The sequence below is a fragment of the Oncorhynchus nerka genome, linkage group LG23 (assembly GCF_034236695.1).
Source record: "Oncorhynchus nerka isolate Pitt River linkage group LG23, Oner_Uvic_2.0, whole genome shotgun sequence".
Classification (NCBI taxonomy): Eukaryota; Metazoa; Chordata; class Actinopteri; order Salmoniformes; family Salmonidae; genus Oncorhynchus; species Oncorhynchus nerka.
In genome coordinates, this window is record NC_088418.1 from 21,144,166 (window position 1) to 21,169,821 (window position 25,656).

General features: G+C 43.0%; 3 protein-coding genes and 1 long non-coding RNA gene across 8 annotated transcripts; 3 read left to right on the top strand and 1 right to left on the bottom strand.

The window, feature by feature from the left end:
• The first annotated feature begins 116 nt into the window (after positions 1-116).
• On the top strand, positions 117-8,918 carry LOC115106446 (next to BRCA1 gene 1 protein-like). The gene is made up of 21 exons (XM_029629204.2): positions 117-423; positions 666-728; positions 932-950; positions 1,137-1,159; positions 1,279-1,467; positions 1,576-1,653; positions 1,780-2,027; positions 2,198-2,317; positions 2,463-2,732; positions 3,039-3,198; positions 3,437-3,685; positions 3,931-4,065; positions 4,203-4,278; positions 4,418-4,528; positions 4,798-4,965; positions 5,172-5,336; positions 5,511-6,063; positions 6,321-6,406; positions 6,739-6,820; positions 7,199-7,298; positions 7,551-8,918. Exons 1-21 carry the CDS (start codon positions 322-324, stop codon positions 7,728-7,730), a joined length of 3,177 nt encoding a protein of 1,058 aa, XP_029485064.1. The 5' UTR covers positions 117-321; the 3' UTR covers positions 7,731-8,918.
• A 2,004-nt stretch (positions 8,919-10,922) lies between these two features.
• On the top strand, positions 10,923-16,177 carry LOC115106448 (transmembrane protein 106B-like). 5 transcript variants are annotated; one of them, XM_029629206.2, is made up of 8 exons: positions 10,925-11,092; positions 11,883-12,090; positions 12,349-12,409; positions 12,585-12,738; positions 12,842-12,982; positions 13,318-13,361; positions 13,740-13,793; positions 15,761-16,177. In XM_029629206.2, exons 2-8 carry the CDS (start codon positions 11,907-11,909, stop codon positions 15,885-15,887), a joined length of 765 nt encoding a protein of 254 aa, XP_029485066.1. In that variant the 5' UTR covers positions 10,925-11,092; positions 11,883-11,906; the 3' UTR covers positions 15,888-16,177. The 5 variants fall into 5 exon arrangements, with proteins under 5 accessions (XP_029485070.1, XP_029485066.1, XP_029485067.1 ...); XM_029629207.2 differs by having other exon boundaries at positions 11,886-12,090; XM_029629208.2 differs by lacking the exon at positions 10,925-11,092 and adding an exon at positions 11,676-11,760 and having other exon boundaries at positions 11,886-12,090.
• On the bottom strand, positions 15,888-17,153 carry LOC115106451 (uncharacterized). The gene is made up of 3 exons (XR_003860045.2): positions 17,062-17,153; positions 16,895-16,965; positions 15,888-16,587 (listed from the first exon to the last, which is right to left on the bottom strand). It is a non-coding gene; the product is annotated as an uncharacterized LOC115106451 (long non-coding RNA).
• Positions 17,151-20,995, top strand: LOC115106450 (ADP-ribosylation factor-like protein 4D). Its single transcript, XM_029629212.2, has 2 exons — positions 17,151-18,760; positions 19,708-20,995. Exon 2 carries the CDS (start codon positions 19,834-19,836, stop codon positions 20,437-20,439), a length of 606 nt encoding a protein of 201 aa, XP_029485072.1. The 5' UTR covers positions 17,151-18,760; positions 19,708-19,833; the 3' UTR covers positions 20,440-20,995.
• The last annotated feature ends 4,661 nt before the right edge of the window (positions 20,996-25,656 follow it).

Consider the following 25,656-nt stretch of genomic DNA (forward strand, 5'->3'; position numbering starts at 1 on the left):
AGGAAAAAAACTAAGTCAGATCGTGACGTCGGTGATCGATTTCTAGAAAGATACCCCACCCCCGTTCTCGACTTGGAATTCCGAGTTAGATGACCGTTCAAACACCTGTTCCCAGTCGTTTTTTCCGAGTTCCCGGTTATAGTGAACGTACTGAAGATATTTCCGAGTTCCCAGTTGTTTTGAACGCGGCATATTTATGCACTGAACGCGAAACAGTATTTTTCAGCTGACGATGTAAACAAGAGGATTGGCGAATGCGAGAACTCGTTCTGTCCACTATAATCTTCAATGATTCTCCTTATTTAATCACAAAAAGCAGCCATGGGGCTACCTGTTACGATTAAAGTGAATTTCAGGGGGAATGTAAAGAAATTTGTGGCTCCCGATTTGGATAAATCGGAATGGGAGTCGGTTGAAGCCTGGGCAAGTAGCTAACGTTAGTTTAGCTATCTAGCGCTGGCGCAGTTTAGCTAAAGACAAGTTAGCTGCATTCTTCGAGCCTAGCAGGCCTAGCCATGGCCTAGTTAACACAAACGTTGGACCATTTAGACATTTGTCTGCAAATGATCTCTTTAGCAACACATTTGAGTATTATTATTATGTGATATGATCCTGTTATGCTGATCCTGAATCATCATGCTATGTTCTTTGAATTGAATCTGCAGATAAAAGCATCGTTTGGCATAAGCCATTTCCAAGTGAAATATTTTGATGAGGACAATGAAGAGGTGAGTTTAAAAGTATTTGATTCTATTGTGTATTATTTCGAATGTAGGGCAAAGTCCTCACTCTGCTCGATCATTCACATGGTTCCAACATTTCTGATGTAACGTTACAGCAACAATAGTATGGGACAAGGGATACATTAGCAGATTCAAAGTATGTTTTTTCAGAAGGCATTCTGTAACACTAATCACTCTCTTTGTTTCAGGTTTCCGTTAACAGTCAAGGTAAATTAAGTGATAATCTTAATATAGGTGGGAAATTTATTCTCAGCTAAATCACAATGATATGCCATTACTTTTCTCCATCTTTAATGTGATGGTTATTAGTTTTTAGCTTTCCCGTTCATAATTGAGAGGTCACACCAACACAAACGTATTCTCTGATCTCTTTTGTTTGTCTATATTTTTCAGGGGAATATGAGGAGGCGGTGAAGGTATTCAAACTTACATGTTTTTAAATGTTTTATTTCAAAGGCAAAAACACATTCTGTGAACTAGTTCTTCCAGTCAGTAAAATGCTATATGGAATTGCTAAAAGTGCTATTTCCTCCAGAGTGCAGAGAAGCAGGGGAACCAGTTGCACATGAACGTTTACAAGGCAAAGCAGGGTCAGGCTGGCGCTGGGCCGGTCAAGGCCCAAGATGTGAAGGAGCTGAAGGGTGACCTCCGGCCGGCCCCTCCGTACCCCTCCAGGGTCAAGACTGTGGACAAAGGCACACAGGTCACCCCTGAGCGAGATGTTGTAAGAGCACCACACACGGCTTTCAATGTTGTCTGAATGTAAGAGAAGTTATGTCATTGTCAGGTTGGTATAGTTTTGCATGAGTGATACAATCAATTGATTTTATAGGTGGTTGTGAAGGACAACAAATTGACCAAGCCAGAGGATAAACCTCCCCCAGCTTGGTTCAGATCTTACATGGAAAAAGTAAGTCCATATTGAAATTAGATTCTTCATTGTTTCTTTATACTTCAGAATAATAAACCCAAAAATCGACTTACATTTTTTTTTAAATGTAGAATTCGTTTTAACGGGATTCCTCTCTCCTGTCAGTTCAAGGATGAGGTGGTAAAGGAGGTAGTGGAGAAAATGTGTAACGACTTCTCTGGCCAGTGCTGCACCCACAAGGCTCCTGACCACGACGGGCCCCTCGAGGCCCTTGGAGCTGTAGGTGGAGTCAATGTCAAGGGGAAAAAGATCAGCTCCTCCTCCACGGGGCCCCCTGCCTACACTTCATTGGGCTATACTCCTGACTGCAGCAAATGCAAGAGACCAGCCTCTGATGGAGCGTATCAGTGCAGGTAGACCCATCACAACAAGAATTTAGCAATATTATTACGTTATTAATAATCTCATGAGTTGAAATAAAATAAAAGGTTTATTTAGCTGATTTCTCATGAAATGTCACTTTCAATTAGTAATATAAATAGCATTGTTCTTGCCTTCTTTTTGGTGTCCTGTTTTTCTCCAGTGTGTGTCCATCCTGCATCTTATGTGAGCTGTGTCGACACAGCCACGACCCCAGCCACAACCTGGTGAGAACTAAGACGCCCCTCTCCATCACTGAGCACGGCATGTCAGGAGAATTAAGGTTAGTCTGCTGGATGTAGAAGCCTGCCCTTACTGTGATGTTGTCTGTGTTACTTTTATTGTTAGGAGAGGAGATGTTCAGCTTTCACACCTCCCACTGTATTTTTTATTTATTTTTTAAACTTCTGTATTTTGTTTGTACTCAGGTTCCCAAGGCGAGGAGACAGGACAGTGCGCAAGGCTGAGCGTCAGCGCCTCAAAGCTGAGAGTAGGCAGCTCAAGGCCGAGGTGAAGGAGATCAAGAAGAAGCTGAGGCTGGAAAAGAGGGGCCTGCAATGGAGTGGCCCTGGCACTACCTTTGCCAGATCCAATATGGCCACCACCCAGGCTCCAGCCCTGGCCCCTGATCCTGCTGCTACCCAGGCCCCAGAACCACCCCCAGGTCCTGCCCCAGACCCCCAGGCCTCCAGTCCAGAGTAAGCGCCACCCTGGGAGGGCGTCAGAGTGCTGGGTGTCTCTAGGCCCAGCATGGAGAAAAAAATCAAATATTTTCTCAAGAAATAGGCCATCTTTGTAATAGTTGTAATAGAGTTTATCGCTGGTGGATGATGGAACTACCCCACGTGTGAAACTGCTGCTGCTGCTTCATAGATTTCTAAACAATAAATAGCTTTGAGCTGCAAAAAGGATCCTGCTGCTTTTATGATTCATAGGGGGAAAAAGAGGGATGGGTCTGAAGCCGGGGCTGTTTTCAACAATGCTCTGTACACTTGAAACACTAGGGGTCCCGAGGTCTCCCACACCACCTTGGTGCCCACTATGGCTGCCTTGTTTCTGGATGAAAATCTGCCTGATGGGACCTTCCTAGAGCCCGGCACCAAGTTCATCAAGTACTGGAAGATGAGGAACTCGGGCACCATCAACTGGACCTCAGAGACCAAGGTACCCCCGCCAATAGGACCCATCTCAATCCCTAACCTGAATACTAGAACTAACTACACCTAATTGTAACTATTAATTACATGTAATTCGTACTTACTGTCTGATTAACCCAACCAGTGCTACAGCCCTTTGAATTCAGTGTAGATTCCCTGTGTGAATACAGTGTTAAGTTTTCTGTCGAATTGTTTTTGTCTGGGTCCGTGTGTGTGTGTGTGTGTGTGTGTGTGTGTGTCTCTAGCTGAAGTGCATGTGGGGTAACCTGGCCCTGGCGTCGGAGGAAAAGCGTGAGGTGGCCGTGCCCCTGCTGCAGCCGGGCCAGATGGGCGTGGTCAGTGTGGCCTTCGTTGCCCCGGTGATGGAGGGCCCCTACACCTCCCACTGGCGCCTGGTGCACTGCGGAGAGCAGTTTGGCCCCCGCGTGTGGTGCAGCATCGTGGTGGCCCCCAGCACCAGCCGAAACACCAACTGTCCTCAGAGCAAATGCCTGGCAAGTCAACCAGCTCTGTCCCATTCACATTTCTTTAGCCAAGATACACACTAGTACAGGGCCAGACCTACTAAGCATATTTGACATCCGGTACAAAGCAAGAATATTTTGAGATTGCAGACCCTGATACAGGGATGGATTTACTAAGTATCAGGTAAAAGGAATAAAACATCAACATCCAGCCAATTTCCACCGCTATTAGTGTCATTATATCATGTGATTTACGTTCTCCCACGGTGCTTCAGAAGGACGAGCCCAGGCCTGTGGTTGTGGAGAAGGTGGAGGGATGGTCCAGCTCCAGGGACAATGGCCTGACCATGTCTGTAGACTACTGCCACAGAGACTACTACTTACCCTCTGTAGACCTGCTCACTGCACAGGTGGGGAAAGACTAAGGTCAAGGCATGTTGGCTTTGCCACAAAGGTAGACTCAGTATGATATCACCATACACCACGGGGCAACTTCCTGCTTTATTCAATGACTCAACAATATTTGTATTATTTGTGTTTTTTTTAGGATCTGTTGTCCTTTGAATTGCTGGATATGAACATTGTACAAGAGTTGGAGAAAGTTCCAAACAACACTCCTGTTGGTAAGAAATGATATGATGCCACCACAACGCATGGAAAGATATATTTTTGTGGGTCTTTTTTCAGATATTCCCGAGAATTTCAAGACATAATGCTTGTGTGTTGATGACTGAGATGAGTTTGTTTTTGTTCCATTGGTAGATCTGACCCCCTGTATGTCCCCTCTGCCCCACGACGGCCCTCTACTGGAGAACCCAGGCCCTGCTCTGTTCCAAGACATCACTGAGACGAACAGGGCCAATAACCTGCTGGGTAAGACAGAGGGCAGAGGCCAATGTTGTGGTCTTTCACTTTACTCTTTTATCCAGTAAACAAGTGACAAGTCTATATCAAATTGTGAGTTTTGTTTATGATTAACAACTATGGATTTAAGAATAGAAATATGCTAAACTTGAGGCTTTATGACGGGCTCTAAGGCAGGTGTCAGCTTGAGTAAAAGAAGTTGAGAAAAAAGTATTTGATCAGTGTTGACCACATATCATACACAGCCCTAACCTTTGTATTGTGTGTGTCGTGGTCAGGTGTGAAGAGGGAGAACTCTGACCACCTTGGCCACGAGGATGGGGATGAGGGGGACATCAGCGGGTCCCAGTTTGTGTGTGAGACGGTGATCCGCTCTCTCGCCCTGGAGGAGGCTCCCGACCACAAGCCCCCGCGCAGACATCAACGCAGCTACTGCAAGCCCAAAGGTGAGGCGGCCATCTGGTTTGGTTGAATTTCCCAGCAAAATGGGAAAGCATGACTGAGTGACCATGATATGAGACTCAGTTGAACGATAAAGTATGGCTGTTCTGTCCACTCACTAGCTGTGTTTTTGGTCTTGTTATCTGACTGTGTAAATGGGGCAAGTTAAAAACTAAAGTAACACCAGTTGTTGTTTTTTTAATGTTTGAAGCACTCCCAGCTGTAGCCCCGGGACCTGTCTTTGACTATGAGAGGAAAGTACTTGACACTGCAGTAAGAGTGGCAGGACCAGATGTGCTGATGGGGGTTATGAGAGGTCAAGGTTCACCTCCAGGCCTTCCCCAGATCACACTGTCAGAGGAGGAGACCGTCACAGGTAAGAAACAACTCTCAATACAGTCGGTCTGCTTTTGTTTACACTCAAGTAACTAGTGGTAACTCTCAAGTCAAAATGCACCAATTACACATTGGCAATTGTAAATTACCACGAGACATAATCAGAATTTGTTTTGGTTAATCCATATTTTCTTCCTCATTGCATTGTCCTCAGAGGTGCTTCTGGCCCCAGAGGTTGAAAATGTGTACATGGAGCTGCATGCACTGAAGGAGGAGGACAAGGAAGACAAAAAAGCCAGAAATGATGTGAACGATGAGGAGGAGGATGAAGAAGATGAAAAGAATGTGAACTACGATGAGATGGAAGAAGACGAGACTGCAGACTGGGACGAGGTGAGCAGCCAGATATCCACCTTGTCCTCGTCCTCCTGCGAGGACTACGTCATCGTCATGCCTGACTGCTTCGACACCAGTCGGCCGCTGGGCGAGTCCATGTACAGCTCCGCCCTCTCTGAGCCCGTCACTACTGCAGCCGTGGAGCAGGAGGAGGATTCGGACTCTGAGCGTGAGGAACTGGACAGGGCCACCCCAGAGGGGGAGAGGCAAGAAGGGGCCGGGGCTGCAGCCTTAGTCACAGAGGCTCCAATCCACAGCAGTGTCAACCAGATGCTGTGTGCCTCCCAGACACTGGACGCCGTGCCCCTCACCCCCGAGGTGGTGCCCCCACCCATCCCTCTCCTGTCCCCACAGGCCCTGTACACACACAGGTGAGAGGGCTCTCTGACGCAACAGTAGTCTATTAGCTTAGATATTACAGGGCTCAACACACACATAGGTGAACAGGGGACCATTATATTACAACAGATGATATGTTACTGTTCTATCACATGTTTTCAACGTGTTTTTATTTTGAAGTGTGCAAATTGTTCAGTATCTAGTAGGTCTATTGGAATTATACTATACTGTTGTCCACTCTCCCTTCTCTTCGATTAGTATATTAGGATGTTTTTGTTCTGTTTCCCAGGTCTGAAGCGGTCCATGTTGCAGAGCCAACGAGTCAACACGCTTCTGGACCAGTAGAACCATGCGAACCAGCGGTCCGTTTAAATGGTGAGTGTTAGACATGGCTGGGAAGTGTCTGCAAAATACAGCCTTTTCCTTGCATGAAGCAGACACACAATGTTTTGGAAGCTCTGATCACACGAAGGACTCATTTGACATGCATGAGTCTTGGCAGCTTTTTAGCTGGTCTTGTGGACCACTTTACTGTCTGTGGCCACTGGCCAGAAAGGAAACATCTGTCTCTCTTTGGAGAAAGGGGAACTAGATGTTATTTCAAGGCTTCTTACTTCAGCAAAACATCTGACTGTGTTAATTTATAGCTCTCTCATCCAGTATGTGTGTGTGTGTGTCCCACACCCCCCCCCCAATCTATATTTCAGTATCTAGTCAAACCAGACTGGCAGGCTCTGACAGTGTCTTGGAGACGTACAACTCCAGACCCCGCAGCTACCCCCACCGAAGGTGAAACACCTTCCTACACAATATTAAGCCTAGTTTAGTTTTAGAAATGATCTGCACATCTATTGCCATAAAAAAAAATATATAAAAAAATGTTCCTCATTTGTGCTAGATGGGATGCTTGGTTTTCTACCAACAAATTAGTATTTGAATGCAAAGTTTTAAAATCTACTGTTCGTTCATTGGTAATAGGCCCTACAGTATGATACAACACTACATTTTAAAACCGCTTTAAATAGAAGATATTTAAAGACCTTTTGAGTGATCTCATCGGTGATATAACAACTCTTGTTGATACACATTTTGTGAAAGCTAACTGGCCCTGGAACAGATAGTTCCCTTTTAAGTATAGTGGCTGACCACATTCTTCCTCTTCTATAGGGGCCAAGGCGGTATGACAGAGGGACTTGTCAAGGGGGCTTTGTCAGTGGCAGCGTCTGCCTACAAGGCTCTCTTCACTGGACAGAGCTGCTCCACAAAGGTATGTCCCACATACAGCACAGTCAAACACCTTGTCGCACACTGCCATGAGAAACTTGACTCAGCTGTGAATATGCTGTATGATAAATGGTTATAATATCACGAAGTGATTATTACATACAATTGTGAGTTATTTATCCGTTTTAAAGCGTCTTTACATTTTGGCATATCTTCTTGACTTCCTGTGCACTTTTAAAATGACAAACCAGAACTAACCTTTGACCTGGCTCCCCTATCCCCTTCACCCCTGCAGCGTGGTGTGGATCCGGCCAGCCAGGACGCCTCCATGATGGCTGTGCTGCTGGAGATGGGCTTCGGGGACCAGCGGCTCAATCAGCAACTTCTGAGGAAGCACAAACACAACCTGCTGCACACTGTCAATGAGCTGGTCGCAAAGGCTGATTATGAATGGGGCGCCGCCACACGCTACTGATGGGCCAATAAGCCGGGCCTCTACGCAACCCCTGACCTCTGTGACACCCAATGAGAGAGAGAGGGGTTTTCATTATGCCACTGATGTCACTGACATGTTAGGTAATGGGCCCTACCTATTGCCGCGTTCATATGCTACTTGGAACTAGGAAACTCTTGAGATTTCCAACTTCCTGATTCGTTGAACGCGGCACGTGTATAACTACTACCAGTTAGCATGTCGGAAATGTCAGATTCCTAGTTCCAACTAGCTGCTGAATGCGACATATTGACAGGGCTAGGGTAGGTTCTCTGTCCAAAGAGAATGGAGGGTGTTGGTATTGAATGTAACCAGAATTAAAAGTCCACTTTTATCCTTTGCGGATGGTATTGGGACTATTGTTATTTTGAAGGACTTACAGGGTTGATTCACAGGGGAATTCAATTACATAGGAATGCTAAAGAAGGCAGATGTCAGATTCCTTTTGATTTCTGTTAGATATAGTAGTGAATCGGTCTAAACAATGCAATCTTGTATGTATCAAAAGTACTGTTATTTTAATGATACTCAACATTTGACCTGTGGATTGTGTTATGAACAGCCACTGCATATTAAGGAAATAAGCTGTTTCTTTTTAAGAGGCGCCTGCATGTCAGGTTTAAGTATATATTAGTCATGTAGTTGTACCATAGGAGTCACAGCTATAAATGTTGGCTCTGCGTCCCACACATCCTCATGTTCAAACTTTCACCCTGTAAGAATCAACCTTGTTCATATATTTACATCCTACAACACTACGTATATCCAACCGTTAACATCTATAAGAGACATTCCTAAGTTTGTTCATGGAACTGAGTTTCTCATAGTTTTTATTGTATTTTTATGCATATCAGTAGTGACTGGTTCCTGTGTTACTATGGGGATTTTACATGAATGGTCATGTGAGTGCGTAGGTTTTAATCACTGTATAATCCCGTTATGTTAGTTTTTGCTCTGTATTTTTTCATTTAAAGAAACATTTGATTTGGAACTGGACACATTATGTTTGTGATTGTGATATTTGTTCAAATACTCACCCTTTAAAGGAGCATGCTTTGGAAGAAATGCTGAATATTTTTCCTGCGCTTGGTTAAGGGCTTTCCTTTCATTCAGCATGTAAGTAAGTACCATGCAATTGTCAGTTAGCCAATAAACAACACTTGCACAATTCTCCTTTAAGTGGCTGAAATGTTGTATTTTCAACATGGCTGTTTGAATGGCAGGTCAGCCTTTTTTTGTAATGAGTCTTGTTCTGGAGGTAATCTTCATTAACTTCACAATACCTTTAAGATACTTTAGGATGATTTGGACATGAACGAAAATGCTAATATAAACTAAGCAAAAAAAGAAACGTCCTCTCACTGTCAACTGTGTTTATTTCCTCAAACTTAATGTGTAAATATTTGTATGAACATAACAAGATTCAACAACTGAGACATAAACTGTTCCATAGACATGTGACTAACAGAAATGGAATAATGTGTCCCTGAACAAATCAAATTCAAAATCAAAACAGTCCGTATCTGGTGTGGCCACCAGCTGCATTAAGTACTGCAGTGCATCTCCTCATGGACTGCACCAGATTTGCCAGTTCTTGCTGTGAGATGTTACCCCACTCTTCCACAAAGGCACCACCTGCATGTTCCTGGACATTTCTGGGGGGAATGGCCCAAGCCCTCACCCTTCCCATCCAACAGGTCCCAATGGGATTGAGATCCGGGCTCTTCGCTGGCCATGGCAGAACACTGACATGCCTGTCTTGCAGGAAATCATGCACAGAACGAGCAGTATGGCTGGTGGTATTGTCATGCTGGAGGGTCATGTCAGGATGAGCCTGCATGAAGGGTAACACATGAGGGAGGAGGATGTCTTCCCTGTAACGCACAGCGTTGAGATTGCCTGTAATGACAACAAGCTCAGTCCGATGATGCTGTGACCCACCGCCCCAGACCATGACGGACCCTCCACCTCCAAATCGATCCCGCTCCAGAGTACAGGCCTCGGTGTAACGCTCATTCCTTTGACGATAAACGTAAATCCGACCATCACCCCTGCTGAGACAAAACTGTGACTCGTCAGTGAAGAGCACTTTTTGCCAGTCCTGTCTGGTCCAGCGACCGTGGGTTTGTGCCAGTAGGCGACGATGCTGCCGGTGATGTCTGGTGAGGACCTGCCTTACAACAGGCCTACAAGCCCTCAGTCCAGCCTCTCTCAGCCTATTGCGGAAAGTCTAAGTATTGATGGAGGGATTGTGCGTTCCTGGTGTAACTCGGGCAGTTGTTGCCATCCTGTACCTGTCCCGCAGGTGTGATGTTCAGGTGTACCGATCCTGTGCAGTTGTTACACGTGGTCTGCCACTGCGAGGATGCTCAGCTGTCTGTCCTGTCTCCCTGTAGTTCTGTTTTAGGCTTCTCACAGTACGGACATTGCAATTTATTGCCCTGGCCACATCTGCAGTCCTCTTGCCTCCTTGCAGCATGCCTAAGGCACATTCACGCAGATGGGCAGGGACCCTGGGCATCTTTCTTTTGGTGTTTTTCAGAGTCAGTAGAAAGGCCTCGTTAGTGTCCTAAGTTTTCATAACTGTGACCTTATTTGCCCACTGTCTGTAAGCTGTTAGTGTCTTAACGACCGTTCCACAGGTTAATGTTCATTAATTGTTTATGGGTCATTGAACAAGTATGGGAAACAGTGTTTAAACCCTTTACAATGAATATCTGTGAAGTTATATGGATTTTTACGAATTATCTTTGAAAGACAGGATCCTGAAAAAGGGACATTTCTTTTTTTTTGCTGAGTTTACGTACAATTGACTTGGATTTGTGCCACAAATGCTTAAAAGTTAGCATTTGAAACAGTGGCCTGGTAAACAAAACCAAAGCATGGATTGCTGTCATTCCTTGTCCATAGACTGCTTACAGGGTAAGGAAACCAACATGTAATTTGGGTGGACTATCCCTTTAAATTCTGCCCGTTGGTTGCACGGAAAAAAAGAGTTATGTTCACTCAGTATCTTTAGAAATTGGACATAGGCCTACCGACTGCCATGTATTACTTTGCTTTGCCCAAGTCATAATCAGAATCAAGATCTAGGTACATATAATAAGCGTTGTTGTGGGTAATGCCATAATTTACCACCAAGTGGCAGCATACATCATTCAGACACGACGTCTGCCTTTCAAATGCTTCAAGTAGGAAGTGAATTCGTCACTTCGCCAGACAAACTATGTTGGAGAAAATCCAATATTCGTTAATCGTTGACTGGTATAAAACATATTTGGCTGTGAGTACTTACCATATAACAATTAGCAGCACTGAAAATCTGACGGACATCAGGTTATAAGGTAAGTGCGCAGAAGCATATCAACTTTCCACACAGTCAGCTGAACTAATGCGTTGTCATTTTCCATAAATTCATCATTTAATAATGTCATGTTTTCAATGCTTAAATAATTGATAGGCCATCTAATGTGTATGTCATTGTCTAATTCAGGTAGCCCATTTTAATTAGGGTTATATTATATATTTTCAAAATTATGAAGATTTGTCATTTGAAACAACATTTATGTAAGGAATGTAAAGTATGGATGAGAGATACAATGCGTAAATGCTGTTATCAAGTGACATTCCTGGTTTGTACTCCAAATCTATATAAAGGAGAAAGTGTTACATTCAATTACAATGGCCTACACCCTTAGCGATATTGTGGCAAAAAAAAGCTAATTCATCTAAACATCTTATCTAACAGAACGTATTAAAAATAAGGTATCGCTTTATCTAATCTAGCAGCAGGCAATCATAGACGTGGAATCAGTCCGAGATAAGAGACAGTGATGCTACGGTCTTGTCTTTACAGCAATGTTGAGGACTTTAGCCTCCTATGTCTTTCTCTCCTCGTGTGTATCAAATGCAGGGACATTATTTTATAGAGTCCGGTTGAAGGTTTATAGTGTTGCACTATAAAGAGCAAATCAATATTCTTTCAGGTTTCACAAAGAGGTCCAACACCAAGGTGCTTTATAGAAAGAGCAATACAGCTTTAGACAATATCAGTCCTACTTGTTCATGTGAGAGAATGCATGGCTGATGCCACCTTTTTAACAGCAGACAGGGTTGTGTTTCCTTCTCTCCCAGCAGGTAGGACGGGTGTTTCAGACCATGGTCACTGTCGGACACCCCAGTGCCTCCAAGGAGGGCACAGAGGCCATCGTGCCTCAGGAACAAGATCCAGAGAAGAGAAGATTTCGGTCCCACTCCCAACTATATGGAGCCATCGGGGACAGCATAGGCAATGTAGGAGATAACTGCCCGACTTGTCGGGGGATAGGGCGTATTCCAAGAAGTAGGTGGCCCACTTCTGCCAGACTGACTACTTAGTTGTTCCTGTGATTAACTTACATTTCAATAATGTGGCTATTTCCATGTTGGTATTCTAAGACTTGCTTGATGGGATTCGGGAAGTGTCTTCTTTAAACTATTGATAACCCACACTTGATTTAAGAGATGTGATGTTGTGTGTTGTGTGCAGGAAGGCTGACATACCAATAGAGCCATATCTCTAACTGTGAAATAGTAACCCTTCTTACTGTTCTCTGTCCAGAACATGATCAACTAGTGGCAGTCATCTCATGTTCAGACAAAAGACTGAGGCCCAGCCGCACGTAAGTGTGTGTGTGTGTGTCTGTTTTTGTGCATCTGATTGTGTGTGTTTGAGTGCGTGAGTGACTTGTGTGATATGTTTTACCCATACGTGACACTGTATACAGTAAGATTCTTTGTGAATTTAATATCAAAATATAATATTTCGCTTCATAGTTGTTAACTCAAATTTTCCAGGAAACTCTACGTGTGTATCTCGGTGGTGCTGTGTCTCCTGATCTGCTTTCTGATCCTCTTCTTCCTCTTCCCACGGAGTATCTCACTATCCCCTGTCACCGTCCAATCAGTGATGGTCTTCTTCACCCCAAACAAAGTTGAAATGCAAGTCACTGTAAGTATACATGCCACACTCCCGTAGACATCAAAGACAACAGGTCATCGTTTGGTCTATTGCATGAGGTCAGTGTGATCAAACTGTGCGTTTCCTCTTCTAGAATGTTTTCAACTTCACCAATGACAATTTTGCGGAGATGGAAGTCTTGGACTTTGATATGCAAGTCCTGATCGATGAAACCGTGATGGGCAGAATCAAGTTATCTAATATGACCTCGGTCAAATCACGTTCAGAGAAATTGGTGAGTTTGATACTGTTGTTTTAATATAAATCATAATGGATCAAGTAGCCTAGCGGTTAAAAGCGTTGGGCCAGTAATTGAGAGGTCGCTGGTTTGAATCCCAAGCCGTCTAGGTGAGAAATCTGCCGATGTGCCCAAGAGTAAGGCACTTAACCCTATTTGCTCCTGTAAGTCGCTCTGGATAAGAGCGTCTACTAAATGACTAAAATGTAAAATTACACAATTGTCGTACTGTCGTGCAAAGCACTTTCCTTTAAGGTCCTATATGAAACAATTTGACCTTTAATTCCCGATCTAATTGAGTTTTCCGGTCTCCTTTTTTTATGTTCGTACAGTATACTGTTGTCATACCCATAATAATTGAGGACCCAGGCCTGAAGTAAGCATGATGTTTATTATCACTTATATGTTCAATATCATTACCATCACTACTTCTAAATTAGGATGGAAATATAGTATTATCTGTGTACATTATGGTACATGACCTACTCTTAGCTAGGACTTACAGTGCATTCGGAAACTATTCAGACCCCTTGAATTTTTTCACATTTTGTTATGTTACAGCCTTATTCTAAAATGTATTAAATTGTGTTTTCCCCTCATCAATCTACACACACTACCCCATAATGACAAAGCTAAAAAAAACAACATGTTTTTAGAAATGTTTGCAAAAAAACGTGGAAAAAGTCAAGGGGTCTGAATAATATATATTTATATATATATGCTAATAAATGTCTTCGTAACTCTTCTGTTTCAGTAATTACTGCAAGTCAACCTCCATAAGGATTCACACCTTGTTCTTACTTTTGCAGTGGGTATCGCACATTTATTTGAAGATATGTTAATTAAAGGACCAACTATAAACACATCCGTCTCACTACATACACTTCAAGACACTTCAGCATCTGACTACTAGGCTGTAGCATGCCTAGCTTCACTGCTCGTCTATAGTATGCCCCATTGACTTCCTATTTCAACATACACTATAGTGTAACGACCCTGGGTTTATAAGCTTTGGATATCGACTCTGCCGCTTGAGCATGCTTTTGGGCACAGTCGATAGCGTGCTGGACTTCGGGCTAGAAGGTTGAGGGTTTGAGACCTGCTCCCTGCCTGTTTCATTACAATATATACACAAGAATGTGGACACCCCTTCAAATGAGTGGATTCGGCTATTTCAGCCACACCTGTTACTGACAGGTGTATAAAATTGAGCACACAGCCGTGCGATCTCCATTGACAAACATTGGCAGTAGAATGGCTTTACTGAAGTGCTCAGTGACTTTCAACGTGGCACCGTCATAGGATGCCAGCATTCCAGTTAGTCAAATTTCTGCCCTGCTAAGTGCTGTTATTGTGAAGTGGAAACAGGAGCAACAACGGCTCAGCCTCGAAGTGGTATGCCACACAAGCTCACAGAACGGGACTGTCGAGTGCTGAAGCACGTACCGGGTAAAAATGGTCTTTCCTCAGTTGCAACACTTACTACAAGTTCCAAACTGCCTCTGGAAGCAACGTCCGCACAAGAACTGTTCGTCGGGAACTTCATGAAATGGGTTTCCGTGGCCGAGCAGCCGCACACATGGCTAAGATCACTATGCACAATGCCAAGCGTCGGCTGGAGTGGTGTAAAGCTCGCCGCCATTGGACTCTGGAGCAGTGGAAACGTTCTCTGGAGTGATGAATCACGCATCCCCCTCTGACAGTCCGACGGATGCCAGGAGAAAGCAACCTGCCTGAATGCATAGTGCCAACTGTAAAGTTTGGTGGAGGAAGAATAATGGTCTGGGGCTGTTTTTCATTGTTCGGGCTAGGCCCATTAGTTCCAGTGAAGGGAAATCTTAGCGCTACAGCATACAATGACATTCTAGAAAATTCTGTGCTTCCAACTTTGTGGCAACAGTTTGAGGAAGGCCCTTTCCTGTTTCAGCATTACAATGCCCCCGTGCACAAAGCGAGGTACATTCAGAAATGGTTTGTCGAGATCGGTGTGGAAGAACTTGACTGGCCTGCACAGAGCCCTGACCTGAACTCCATCAAACACCTGCATCAGTTCCCTGCCTCAATAATGCTCTTGTGGCTGAAAGGATGTAAGTCCCCACAGAAATGTTCCTACATCTAGTGGAAAGCCTTCCCAGAAGAGTGGAGGCTGTTATAGCAAGAAAGGGGGGACGACTCCATTTTAATGCCCATGATTTTGCAATGAGATGTTTGATGAGCAGGTGTCCACATACTTTTGGTCATGTAGCACATCTCGACTGGAACTGCCCAGACACTCAAACATACATATCCTGTACTTCTAAGAATGATTTACAAAGTCGTTTTGCTGACTATTCTTGTCAGTGGCCTTGAAGACCTTCAGCGAAGTAAACATGTTTTGACCAACTTCTTTTCACCTACACAAAATCTGAATATTGCTTTTCAAGACCCAACACTAATACTACGGGAGCCAAAATAGGAATGCTTTCAGGCTTTTCAAAACGTGGATGAATTCCCCTTTTCAAACCACGTGTTCAAAATATGTCACTCATTTGTTTCATGTCCGCTTGGGATTAATCCCTCTGTAAGAACTAGTAACAGTGTAACTATAGTCATTCCTTTTAGCTCATAAACCAACCCAATGTTCAGTCATTGCATTTGTTATTACCGAAAAAGGTAGTCGGGAATAACAAATGTTTGAACTTTGACCATTTCTCACATTTTGAAACAGGAGACTGGGCACTTGCAGTTGAAGATTTCAAAATGTCCGCCTTAATATTCCCTCTTTGTCTTTCACAGAATGACAATGAATGTGTCCTACCTGGCTCACTCAGAGCAGCTGTCCAAAGACACATTTGAGTACATTGACTGTGGAGCCAACACCACCATTCCCCACCCTATCGGGCAAATGATTTTTGAACAATGAAAGCCTGGCAACGAGGAATTCCCAAAGTGAAAATATGTATTATAAACAAGATCGACTCATCAAAGGGAAATGTATACGTATTGTAGTAGACAATATTAATAATTCTAGTATTGTCCTCTGCTCTGCCCACATTATTTGCTGTGCAATAATTATTCTAAAGTAGTTTTCCGAATGATTTACGAACTGTGAAAGTACACGTTGGTTGTTTTAACATAATTGTAGGGATTTAGAACATATATATGAGATGTGTGACAATGATTCAGAATACAAATTAAATTCCACGAGACATGTTATGTGTACTTTAAAGTTTACTGCATTGATATTCAGTATGCAATTGGCTTGTAATTCCACTAACCTCCATTAACCTTACAGTATATAACAAGGTATATAACGTTTCCTAAGTGTTGCCATGATTTGACTGTGAGAGGAATGGTGCAGTGAAGTGACAACTTTCCTGGACAGGGTGTGGACTCGGACTATTTGCACACTTGGAACTTTTGAGGGACTTGGCTGAAATACCTAGCACCTTTACCCCATGTCAGTGTCTTCAAAGAAATATTTTAAAAAGTAGTGCATGATGGTTACAGCTACAGACGTTGATGTACTGTAGGAGCGGTTATTGTTGCCATGCAGAGCCTCTAACAATAAGGTGGTGCTGTCACGCTGTCCCTAGCAACCACTGCTGTGAGTACTGGATGGACTGAAACACATCAAACAACAATCTTCATGAATCTGATGTCATCAATGCAGAGTTTCGGATTTGTCCTTTTAGAAAGAATCCCAATTTGAGGTTAAATCACGTTTCTAGAATATGATTGAATTTCCCTGTCAATCGTCACAACATGATTAGTAACATAAATAGGCCATATTCTACTCTCAATTTCTTAGATTGAAACCATGAAAGCTGCCGCCCCTGGTAACTAGAGGTCCTATGGTAGTAGAATGGACATGTTTGGCTAAGGTTGTCCCCATAACTCAACAGTGTGTGATGCAAGAACGGAACTCACTATCTGTCGTCAATCTGGGCACTGTAGCTGTCTTTGTTAGTGTGCACACTTGCAGTGCACAGTTTCGCCTGCTATAAAGAGAAAAGCATATAGAGAGAGGGTTATAAAGAAGTTAGATTCAGTTAATTGCATAGACATGTATAACCTCTAGCAAGGGATGAGAATACCTTAACCCAGCGGCACATCCAGCACAATGGGTAGGACTGGCATGTTTGGCGCCTCCGGTTGGCTCTCTACCATCAGAACAGGTCACTTCACATCCTATACATCCAAGAGAGAAATCATCTCTTTATACACATTGCTAAGGCTCTGTGATTTAGTCTACCACTGGAATAACATTGTGACCTTGACTGAAATAGCTACGGTATCAACAATGTCCTACTGTCCTATATGTCTCCTACTTTAATGTCATCGCTAATTATAGGAACAATGGCCCTCCCTGCCTTATGAGTGATAGTCACGCGACGTTCTGCCTGCGCCGTGCTTCCCACGCTGTGAAGAAGGAGGACGTTTACAGTATTGGACCACATAGCGTAATCTGCGCATTGTAATTACCCTGATTGATGAGCACTCAAGAACCTGGGCTCGTTTGAGTGGTAAGGCGAATGTAACCGACTGTCAAAAGTCGGACACTACCCACTGGACACAGACCTCAATTCAACTCCACGTTGGTTCAAATGATGTAGAAGCTATGGGCAATGCCTACAGATAATTTGTTCCTTTAACATGGTGGGATCAGTTTGCGCCTGTAAAATTAATTATGTGAGAAATGGCCATTTAACTTGTATTTTTTATCCGTTACATTGACATTTTACTGCAAAAGTTATGTTTATGTGCGCCACGTCATCATGCACAGCCTTTTTTCTGCAACAAATCCATTTGATGGAAACACATCTCTGGTAGGAAAATGCACATACTGTTTTTATGCAGATTTTCGAATATTCACATAAACATCTGTCGCCAATGGAACGCAAACCTAGTTACTGATGTGGTTTTCCAACAGCAAGGCTCAGTGCAACATGGCAGTGTTGCCAGTAACCACGTTTCCATCCACAGTTTTTATGGTAAAAATACTTAATGACCTTTGATCAGCAGTCAACATGTAGGTGCAAGTCAGGCAATTTTTATCCTAGTAATGTAATAATACACTTTGAAAGGCCGTGAACTTCACAAAAGTGATCCACTCGAACGCGCCCCCTATGATGCAATCCTTTGAAAACTGCATGCACCGACTAGCTACATCTAATCACAGAATCGAGTTGAATATAATAGAATAACTGTTTGCGCAATAATACATACGATCAATTCACAAACTGCATTGATTATGTTTATACTAAAACATAAATTATAATTGATTACTTTCCTAAATAGACAAAAATGCACTTGCCAATGAGCTCTCCAGACAGCAACAACAGGACAACATCAACTGCCATTACTGAAGACAGATCTGACTGTGCTTCTGGTTGTGGCAACATGACATGATAATGACAATGCAAGATTAAACAAAACTGTTTTGTTCAATGAATTCCATCCCATTTTTACCCAGTGTGTGGGTAGTGGTTATGTTTGACACAAGGTGGCGCCAAAGTCTGTCCATACCATAGAATTAGGAATTAGACACATTTATAGGATCTCTATGGTCCATACACTCAGCAGGGGAATATATTATTGAGTGACGTCATCTCGGGTTGTCGTTCTAGCAGTTGTGCGCGCTATTCCACTCCACTGTTTATTGCTCCACCAGTGCAGGGAGCAGACGGACAGATATGAGCGCGCAGAGATAAACTATATTTGGATGTATGAATATATGGATGTGGTCGCTGCGCTAGGATTATGCCATATTTGTACATTCAAGAGGTCTAGAAGGTAAATATATTTGACAATAGTTTTTATCAGGTTATTTATTATACGATTTTGTACAGATAGAGATAGGGTATCTTACTGCAATGCCGTCTGAGTTGTAATGCTATGCACATGGTTGGTGAGAGCGGTTTCATTCCAATAAAATGTCTCACTCATAGAAGGCAAATCTGCAGTTTTATCACAAATTTCATTCCTCAGATTGGTTCCAGAATTACAGTCAGGCTATTTTCTCACAATTAAGGAGTTGGGATGGAAGCCTATGGATAAAATATGGGTTGTATTTATTGAAGTTGTGTGTTTCTTTTTAGAAACCAAATCCTCATAAAAACAATTGGATTATAATCGCAATCATATCCCAGCGTTAACTGCATTCAGTGTGCAAATGCATAGATATTCCCTCATTCATATTAAACTTGTAGGCAATGTGCCCCAAGAGAGCCATTGGGATTTGACTGTATTATGAGGATTAGAATAGTGGCAAAAAAATACAACTATAACAACCAGCCACCAATTAAATGTTGTCAGCCCTACCGCTCCTTACAATTTTAAACCCAAACCATAATTTATCTTGATCAATTCAGAATGAAATTGTGCCATCTGGACATTTCCTATGACCAACAATAAAATGGACCTTGTCTTGGGCTATGGCTGTTATGGTTGTGGTTTTATTCCAACAAAGGATAACCAATTGGTCTCAATTGTTGCTTGGCTAGTTGCAATTCAATTGAATAACAATTGCATTAGTCATTGATCAGTCTCATTATTTGCAGACATATCAACTAACCATAGAAGCAATCATTAATGTGTTGTATTACAGTGTCTAATGACATTTCCTGTCTGTGTCATTGTTTATTATTGTGTAATCGCACACATCAATTGTTGTGATACCTGTCAATCTCATTGTCTAGTCTTTAAATAGTAACTCATTTTTGTGTTTGTGTTTTGATAAGGTCCACAGTTCTGCGGCCATCCAGTCTGCCACCTTCACCTTTGAAGAGGGTGCCAATGCCAACCTGTTAGAAAGGATTAACCAGAATTTGCCACCTCACATAAAGAGGTGAGAACATCCCATTGCCATGGGGAACCAGTTGACCGAGATAGCCCCCAACACCCCTTTCCTGCAAAACTTCCAGTCCTTACACGTTGTGGTGATTGGCCTGGATGCGGCTGGCAAAACCTCTCTGCTCTACAGACTGAAACTCAAGGAGTTTGTCAAGACCATCCCGACCAAGGGCTTTAACACGGAGAAGATCAAGGTAGCGGTGGGCAGCTCGCGGGCCATCACCTTCCAGGTCTGGGACGTAGGGGGCCAGGAGAAGCTGCGGCCCCTCTGGAAGTCGTACACGAGGCGGACCGATGGCATGGTGTTCGTGGTGGACTCCACCGAGACCGAACGTATGGAGGAGGCCAAGGTGGAGCTTCACAAGATCACCCGTACCTCGGAGAACCAGGGGGTGCCCGTCCTGGTGCTGGCCAACAAGCAGGACCTGGCCTCGGCTCTGTCTGTGAATGAGGTGGAGAAGGCCCTGGCTGTCCATGAACTGAATGCCTCCACACTGCACCATGTACAGAGCTGCAGCGCCGTGGATGGACAGGGCTTACAACCAGGCCTAGAGAAACTCTACGAGATGATCCTGATGAGGAAGAAGATGGTGAAACACAACAAACATAGAAAGAGATAAGCCTTTGGTTGTCCTGAGTTACAGGGATATTTATGTACTGACTATGTGACTCTTTGAGCAGAAGTCCCGCCCCTTTAAATAAAAAGGAGGGCTTTTTGGCCAACAAAGATGGCCCAGGGGACAGGAGAAATGGATTTGGCCTTTATGTGACATGCAGTATTGATACACTGTGTCTTTCATACCTTGTATTAGCCACGCAGCTGCCATTTGGATACAATAAATATGTAATAGCCACAACAGGATGCTGCCTATGACATATTTTATCACACAAAGTTAGACTTACTTGTTTGCACCACAACACATTAGGAATATGATACTGAACTTTGAACTCTGTACTCTGGATTTACATGACACATTTACATGATATGAAGCTAAATGGTATAGATATCAAATAGGACACTAAGGCTATTACAGTATTATTATTAATTATTTTTTTATTCCAAGTGCATTGCACTTATGCCACAGAGGTTAAGTTTCAGTTGGATTCATACTGTTTTCAGAAGTTGTAAACTGTTTGTAACACTGAATAATTAATAAATCAGCACACTGTGTTAAATATATGTTGATATCTATTGAGACAATAGCATAGTGTAAAGCTAACACAGCATGCATTTTAATGGGGCTTGGGACTAAATGCATTTAGCTGTATGTTGTTAAAGGATGGCAAAAGGAAGCCATCTTCAAATCAAATTGTATTCGTCACATGCTTTGTAAACAACAGATGATGACTAACAGTGAAATGCTTACTTACAAGGCAGAGAGAAAATAATTAAATAATAGCATAGTAATAATACGTGATAATGAAAGTAATAATAGATATACAATGAGTAACCTTAACTTGGTTATCTACAAGTGGTACCAGTGCCGAGTTGATGTGCAGGGGTAGAAGGTATTTGAGGTAGATGTGCACATATAACAGTAGCAGCAGCGTATGTGATGAGTCAAAAAAAGTTAGTGCAAAAAGGCTCAATTCACATAGTCCAGGTAGCTATTTGGTTAACTATTTAACTACATACAGTACCAGTCAAAAGTTTGGAGAAAACCTACTCATTCAATGGTGTTTCTTTATTTGGACTATTTTCTACAGAATAATAGTGAAGACATCAAACCTATGAAATAACACATATGGAATCACGTATTAACCAAAAAAGTGTTAAACAAACAAGATATATTTTAGATATTAGATTCTTCAAAGTAGCCACCCATTGCCTTGATGACAGCTTTGCACACTCTTAGCATTCTCTCAACCAGCTTCACCTGGAATGCTTTTCCAACAGTCTTAAAGGAGTTCCCACATATGCTGAGCACTTGTTGGTTCTTTTCCTTCACTCTGCAGTCCAACTCATCCCAAACCATCTCAATTGAGTTGAGGTCAGGTGATTGTGGAGGACAGGTCAACTGATGCAGCCCTCCATCACTCTCCTATTGGTCAAATAGCCCTTACACACCCTGGAGGTGAGCTTTGGGTTATTGTCCTGTTGAAAAACAATTGATAGTACCACTAAGCACAAACCAGATGGGATAGCATATCACTGCAGAATGCTGTTGTAGCCTTGCTGGTTAAGTGTGCCTTGAATTCTAAATAAATCACTGACAGTGTCACCAGCAAAGAGCCCCCACACCATCACACCTCCTCCTCTATGCTTCACGTTGGAACTACACATGCGGAGAACATCTGTTCATCTACTCTGTCTCACAAAGACTCGGAGGTTGGAACCAAAAATCTCAAATTTGGACTCATCAGACCAAAGGACAGATGTCCACCGGTCTAATGTCCATTGCTCATGATTCTTGGCTCAAGCGAGTCTATTCTTATTATTGGTGTCCTTTAATAGTAGTTTCTTTGCAGAAATTTGACCATGAAGGCCTGATTCACGCAGTCTCATCTGAACAGTTGATGTTGAGATGTGTCTATTACTTGAACTCTGTGAAGAATTTATTTGGGCTGCAATCTGAGATGCCGTTAACTCTAATTAATCTATCCTCTGCAGCAGAGGTAACTCTGGGTCTTCCTTTCCTGTGGCGGTCCTCATGAGAGCCAGTTTCATCATAGCGCTTGATGGTTTTTCAAATTCTTGACATTTTACGGATTGACTGACCTTCATGTCTTAACGTAATGAAGTAACGTGCCCTCTATTTTCTTATATGAGCTGTTCTTGCTGTAATATGGATTTGGTCTTTTACCGAATAGGGATATCTTCTGTATTCCAACCGTACCTTGTCACAACACAACTGATTGGCTCAAACGAATTAAGAAGGAAAGAAATTCCACCAATTAACTTTTGACAAGGCACACCTGTTAATTGAAAAACATTCCAGGTGAATACCTCATGAAGCTGGTTGAGAGAATGCCAAGAGTGTACAAAGGCAAATTGAAGAATCTCAAATATAAAATATATTTTGATTTGTGTAACACTTTTTTGGTTACTAGATGATTCCATACGTGTTATTACATCGTTTTGATGTCTTCACTATTGTTCTATAATGTAGAAAATAGTAAAAATATAGAAAAATATAGAAAACCCCTGTAATGAGTAGGTGTGTCCAAACTTTTGACTGGTATGTAAGTATGTAGCACTCTTATGGCTTGGGGATAAAAGCTGTTCATGGTCCTGTTGGTTCCAGACTTGGTTAATCTGTACCGCATGCTGTGCGGTCTATGGCTATGGCTAACAGTCTATGGCTGGAGTCTTTGACCATTTTTAGGGCTTCCTCTGACACTGCCTGGTATAGAGGTCCTGGATGGCAGAGCGCTCGGCCCTACTGATGTGCTGGGCTGTAAGCACTACACTCTTTAGCGCCTTGCTGTCTGATGCCAAGCAGTTGCCATACCAGGCGATGATGCAGCCAGTCAAGATGCTTTCAATGGTGCAGCAGTAGATATTTTTGAGGACCCATGCCAAATATTTTCAGCCTCCTGAGGGGGAAGAGGCGTTGTCGAGCCCTCTTCACAACTGTGTTGGTGTGTTTGGACCATGACAGATCCTTAGTGATGTGACACAAAGGAACACAAAGCTCCACTACAGCCCAGTAGATGTAAATGGGTGTGTGTGTGCTCTGCCCTCCCTTTCCTGTAGTCCACCATCAGCTCCTTTGTCTTGCTTAAGTTGAGGGAGGTCTCTGACCTGCTCCCTATAGGCTGTTTCATCATCGTCGGTGATCAGGCCTACCACCGTCGTGTGGTCAACAAACTTAATTATGGTGTTGGAGTCGTGTACAGCCATGCAGTCGTGGGTGAACAGGGGGTACAGGAGGGGACTAACTACGCACCCCTGAGGGGCCCCCGTGTTGAGGGCCAGCGTGGCGGATGCATTGTTGCCCACCCTCACCACTTGGAGGTGTTCCGTCAGGAAATCCAGGATCACGTTGCAGAGGGAGGTGTTCAGTCCTAAGCTTAGTGATGAACTTGGAGGGCACTGGTGTTGAACGCTTTGCTGTTGTCGATGAAAAGCGTTCTTACGTAGGTGTTCCTTTTGTCCAAATGGGAAAGAGCAGTGTGGAATGCAATAGAGATTTTGTCATCTGTGGATCTGTTTGGGCGGTATGTGAATTGGAGTTGTGTCTGGGATAATTGTTTCTGGGAAGTTGGTGTTGATGTGAGCCATGACCAGCCTTTCAAAGCCTTTCATGGCAAATTATGTGAGTGCGATAGTCATTCAGAAATGTTACCTTGGCGTTCTTGGACACAGGGACTATGGTGGTCTGCTTGAAATATGTAGGTAATACAGATTGGGTCAGGGAGTGGTTGAAAATGAAATGTCAGTGAAGACACTGCCAACTGGTCAGCGCATGCTCTGAGTACGCCTCCTGGTAATCCGTCTGTTGAAGGTTAACCTGTTTAAAGGTCTTGGTCACATCGGCTCCGGAGAGCGTGATTGCACATCTGGAACAGCTTGTGCTCTCACGCATGGTTCAATGTTGCTTGCCTCGAAGAGAGCATAGAAGACATTTAGTTATCTTCATTTGATCACGCATTAGGAAATGCGAATTGTAGTGTTTTTGAGGTGTAGAATGCTTTGGAAGTTTGTAATTGCCACATTTATTGTCAGACTGGATTTATCCTAACTGAAAATATATCAACCTGTCACGTTCTGACCTTAGTTCCTTTGTTATGTCTTTGTTTTAGTTTGGTCAGGGCGTGAGTTGTGGTGGGTAGTCTATGTTCTTTTTTCTATGTTGTGTTTATGTATTTGGCCTAGTATGGTTCTCAATCAGAGGCAGGTGTCGTTCGTTGTCTCTGATCAAGAATCATACTTAGGTAGCCTTTTCCCACCTGTGTTTTGTGGGTGATTATTTTCTGTTGAGTGTTTTCAGCACCTTACAGGACTGTTTAGTTTTTTTTGTTTATTCACGTTGTTATTTTGCATTTCAGTGTTCAGTAAATAAAACATCATGAACACATACCACGCTGCGCATTGGTTCGATCTCTCATACTCCTCATCAGAGGAAGACGAATGCCGTTACACAACCCCTCGAAAAATGTCCATTCATTATTATCCACATAATAATTCACATGTCCTGTTTCTGCAGGTTTATTTTCCTGCTGTGGTCAAACTGGTCAAATTAAGAGTAGAACTTTAGACCCTAGACATTTTAATAGGTGTAGTAGGCTGAGGCAAAAATATCCTTCAGGTATGATTGTAATTTGGTTTATGCACAGTGCTGAGAGCTGTATGATGGAAAGGTTATTCAAAACTCAAATCCTGCCCTGAGGTGATGTACAGAACTTGACTAGTTTTCACTTCTGTACTACAGGTAATCATCATATAGCTTCTCTTTATGATAGTCTCACTGCTAGTGCCTGAGCAAAGGGAATGTCCTACTGCAAATCAGCCAGCACTGAAAGAGCAAAGTTCACCATAATCCCACAGAAAGAATAAGTAATATTGCATAAAATAACAAGCGCTACTGTTGTTTACTGTTACATATGCATTCCTACTGCTCTCCAGTATGTTCTCCACTATTTGCATTATATTCCTTGGCATAAAGACACCGGTAATACTGATATGAAGGGCTCTTTACCTCAAGTATCTCTTCTCCTCTATTAATGGCTGAGTCAGAAAGTGGGCTATGGAGAGCAGCACCCAGCCCCAGTCCAAATCCATTTACTTTGATTTCCACTCAGCTAGGCTGACAGCTGCTTACATTGTAATTAAATCAATTAGTAGTGTGGTTGTGGAAACTTGTGGGCAGAATCAAACAGCTTCGGGGAATAAT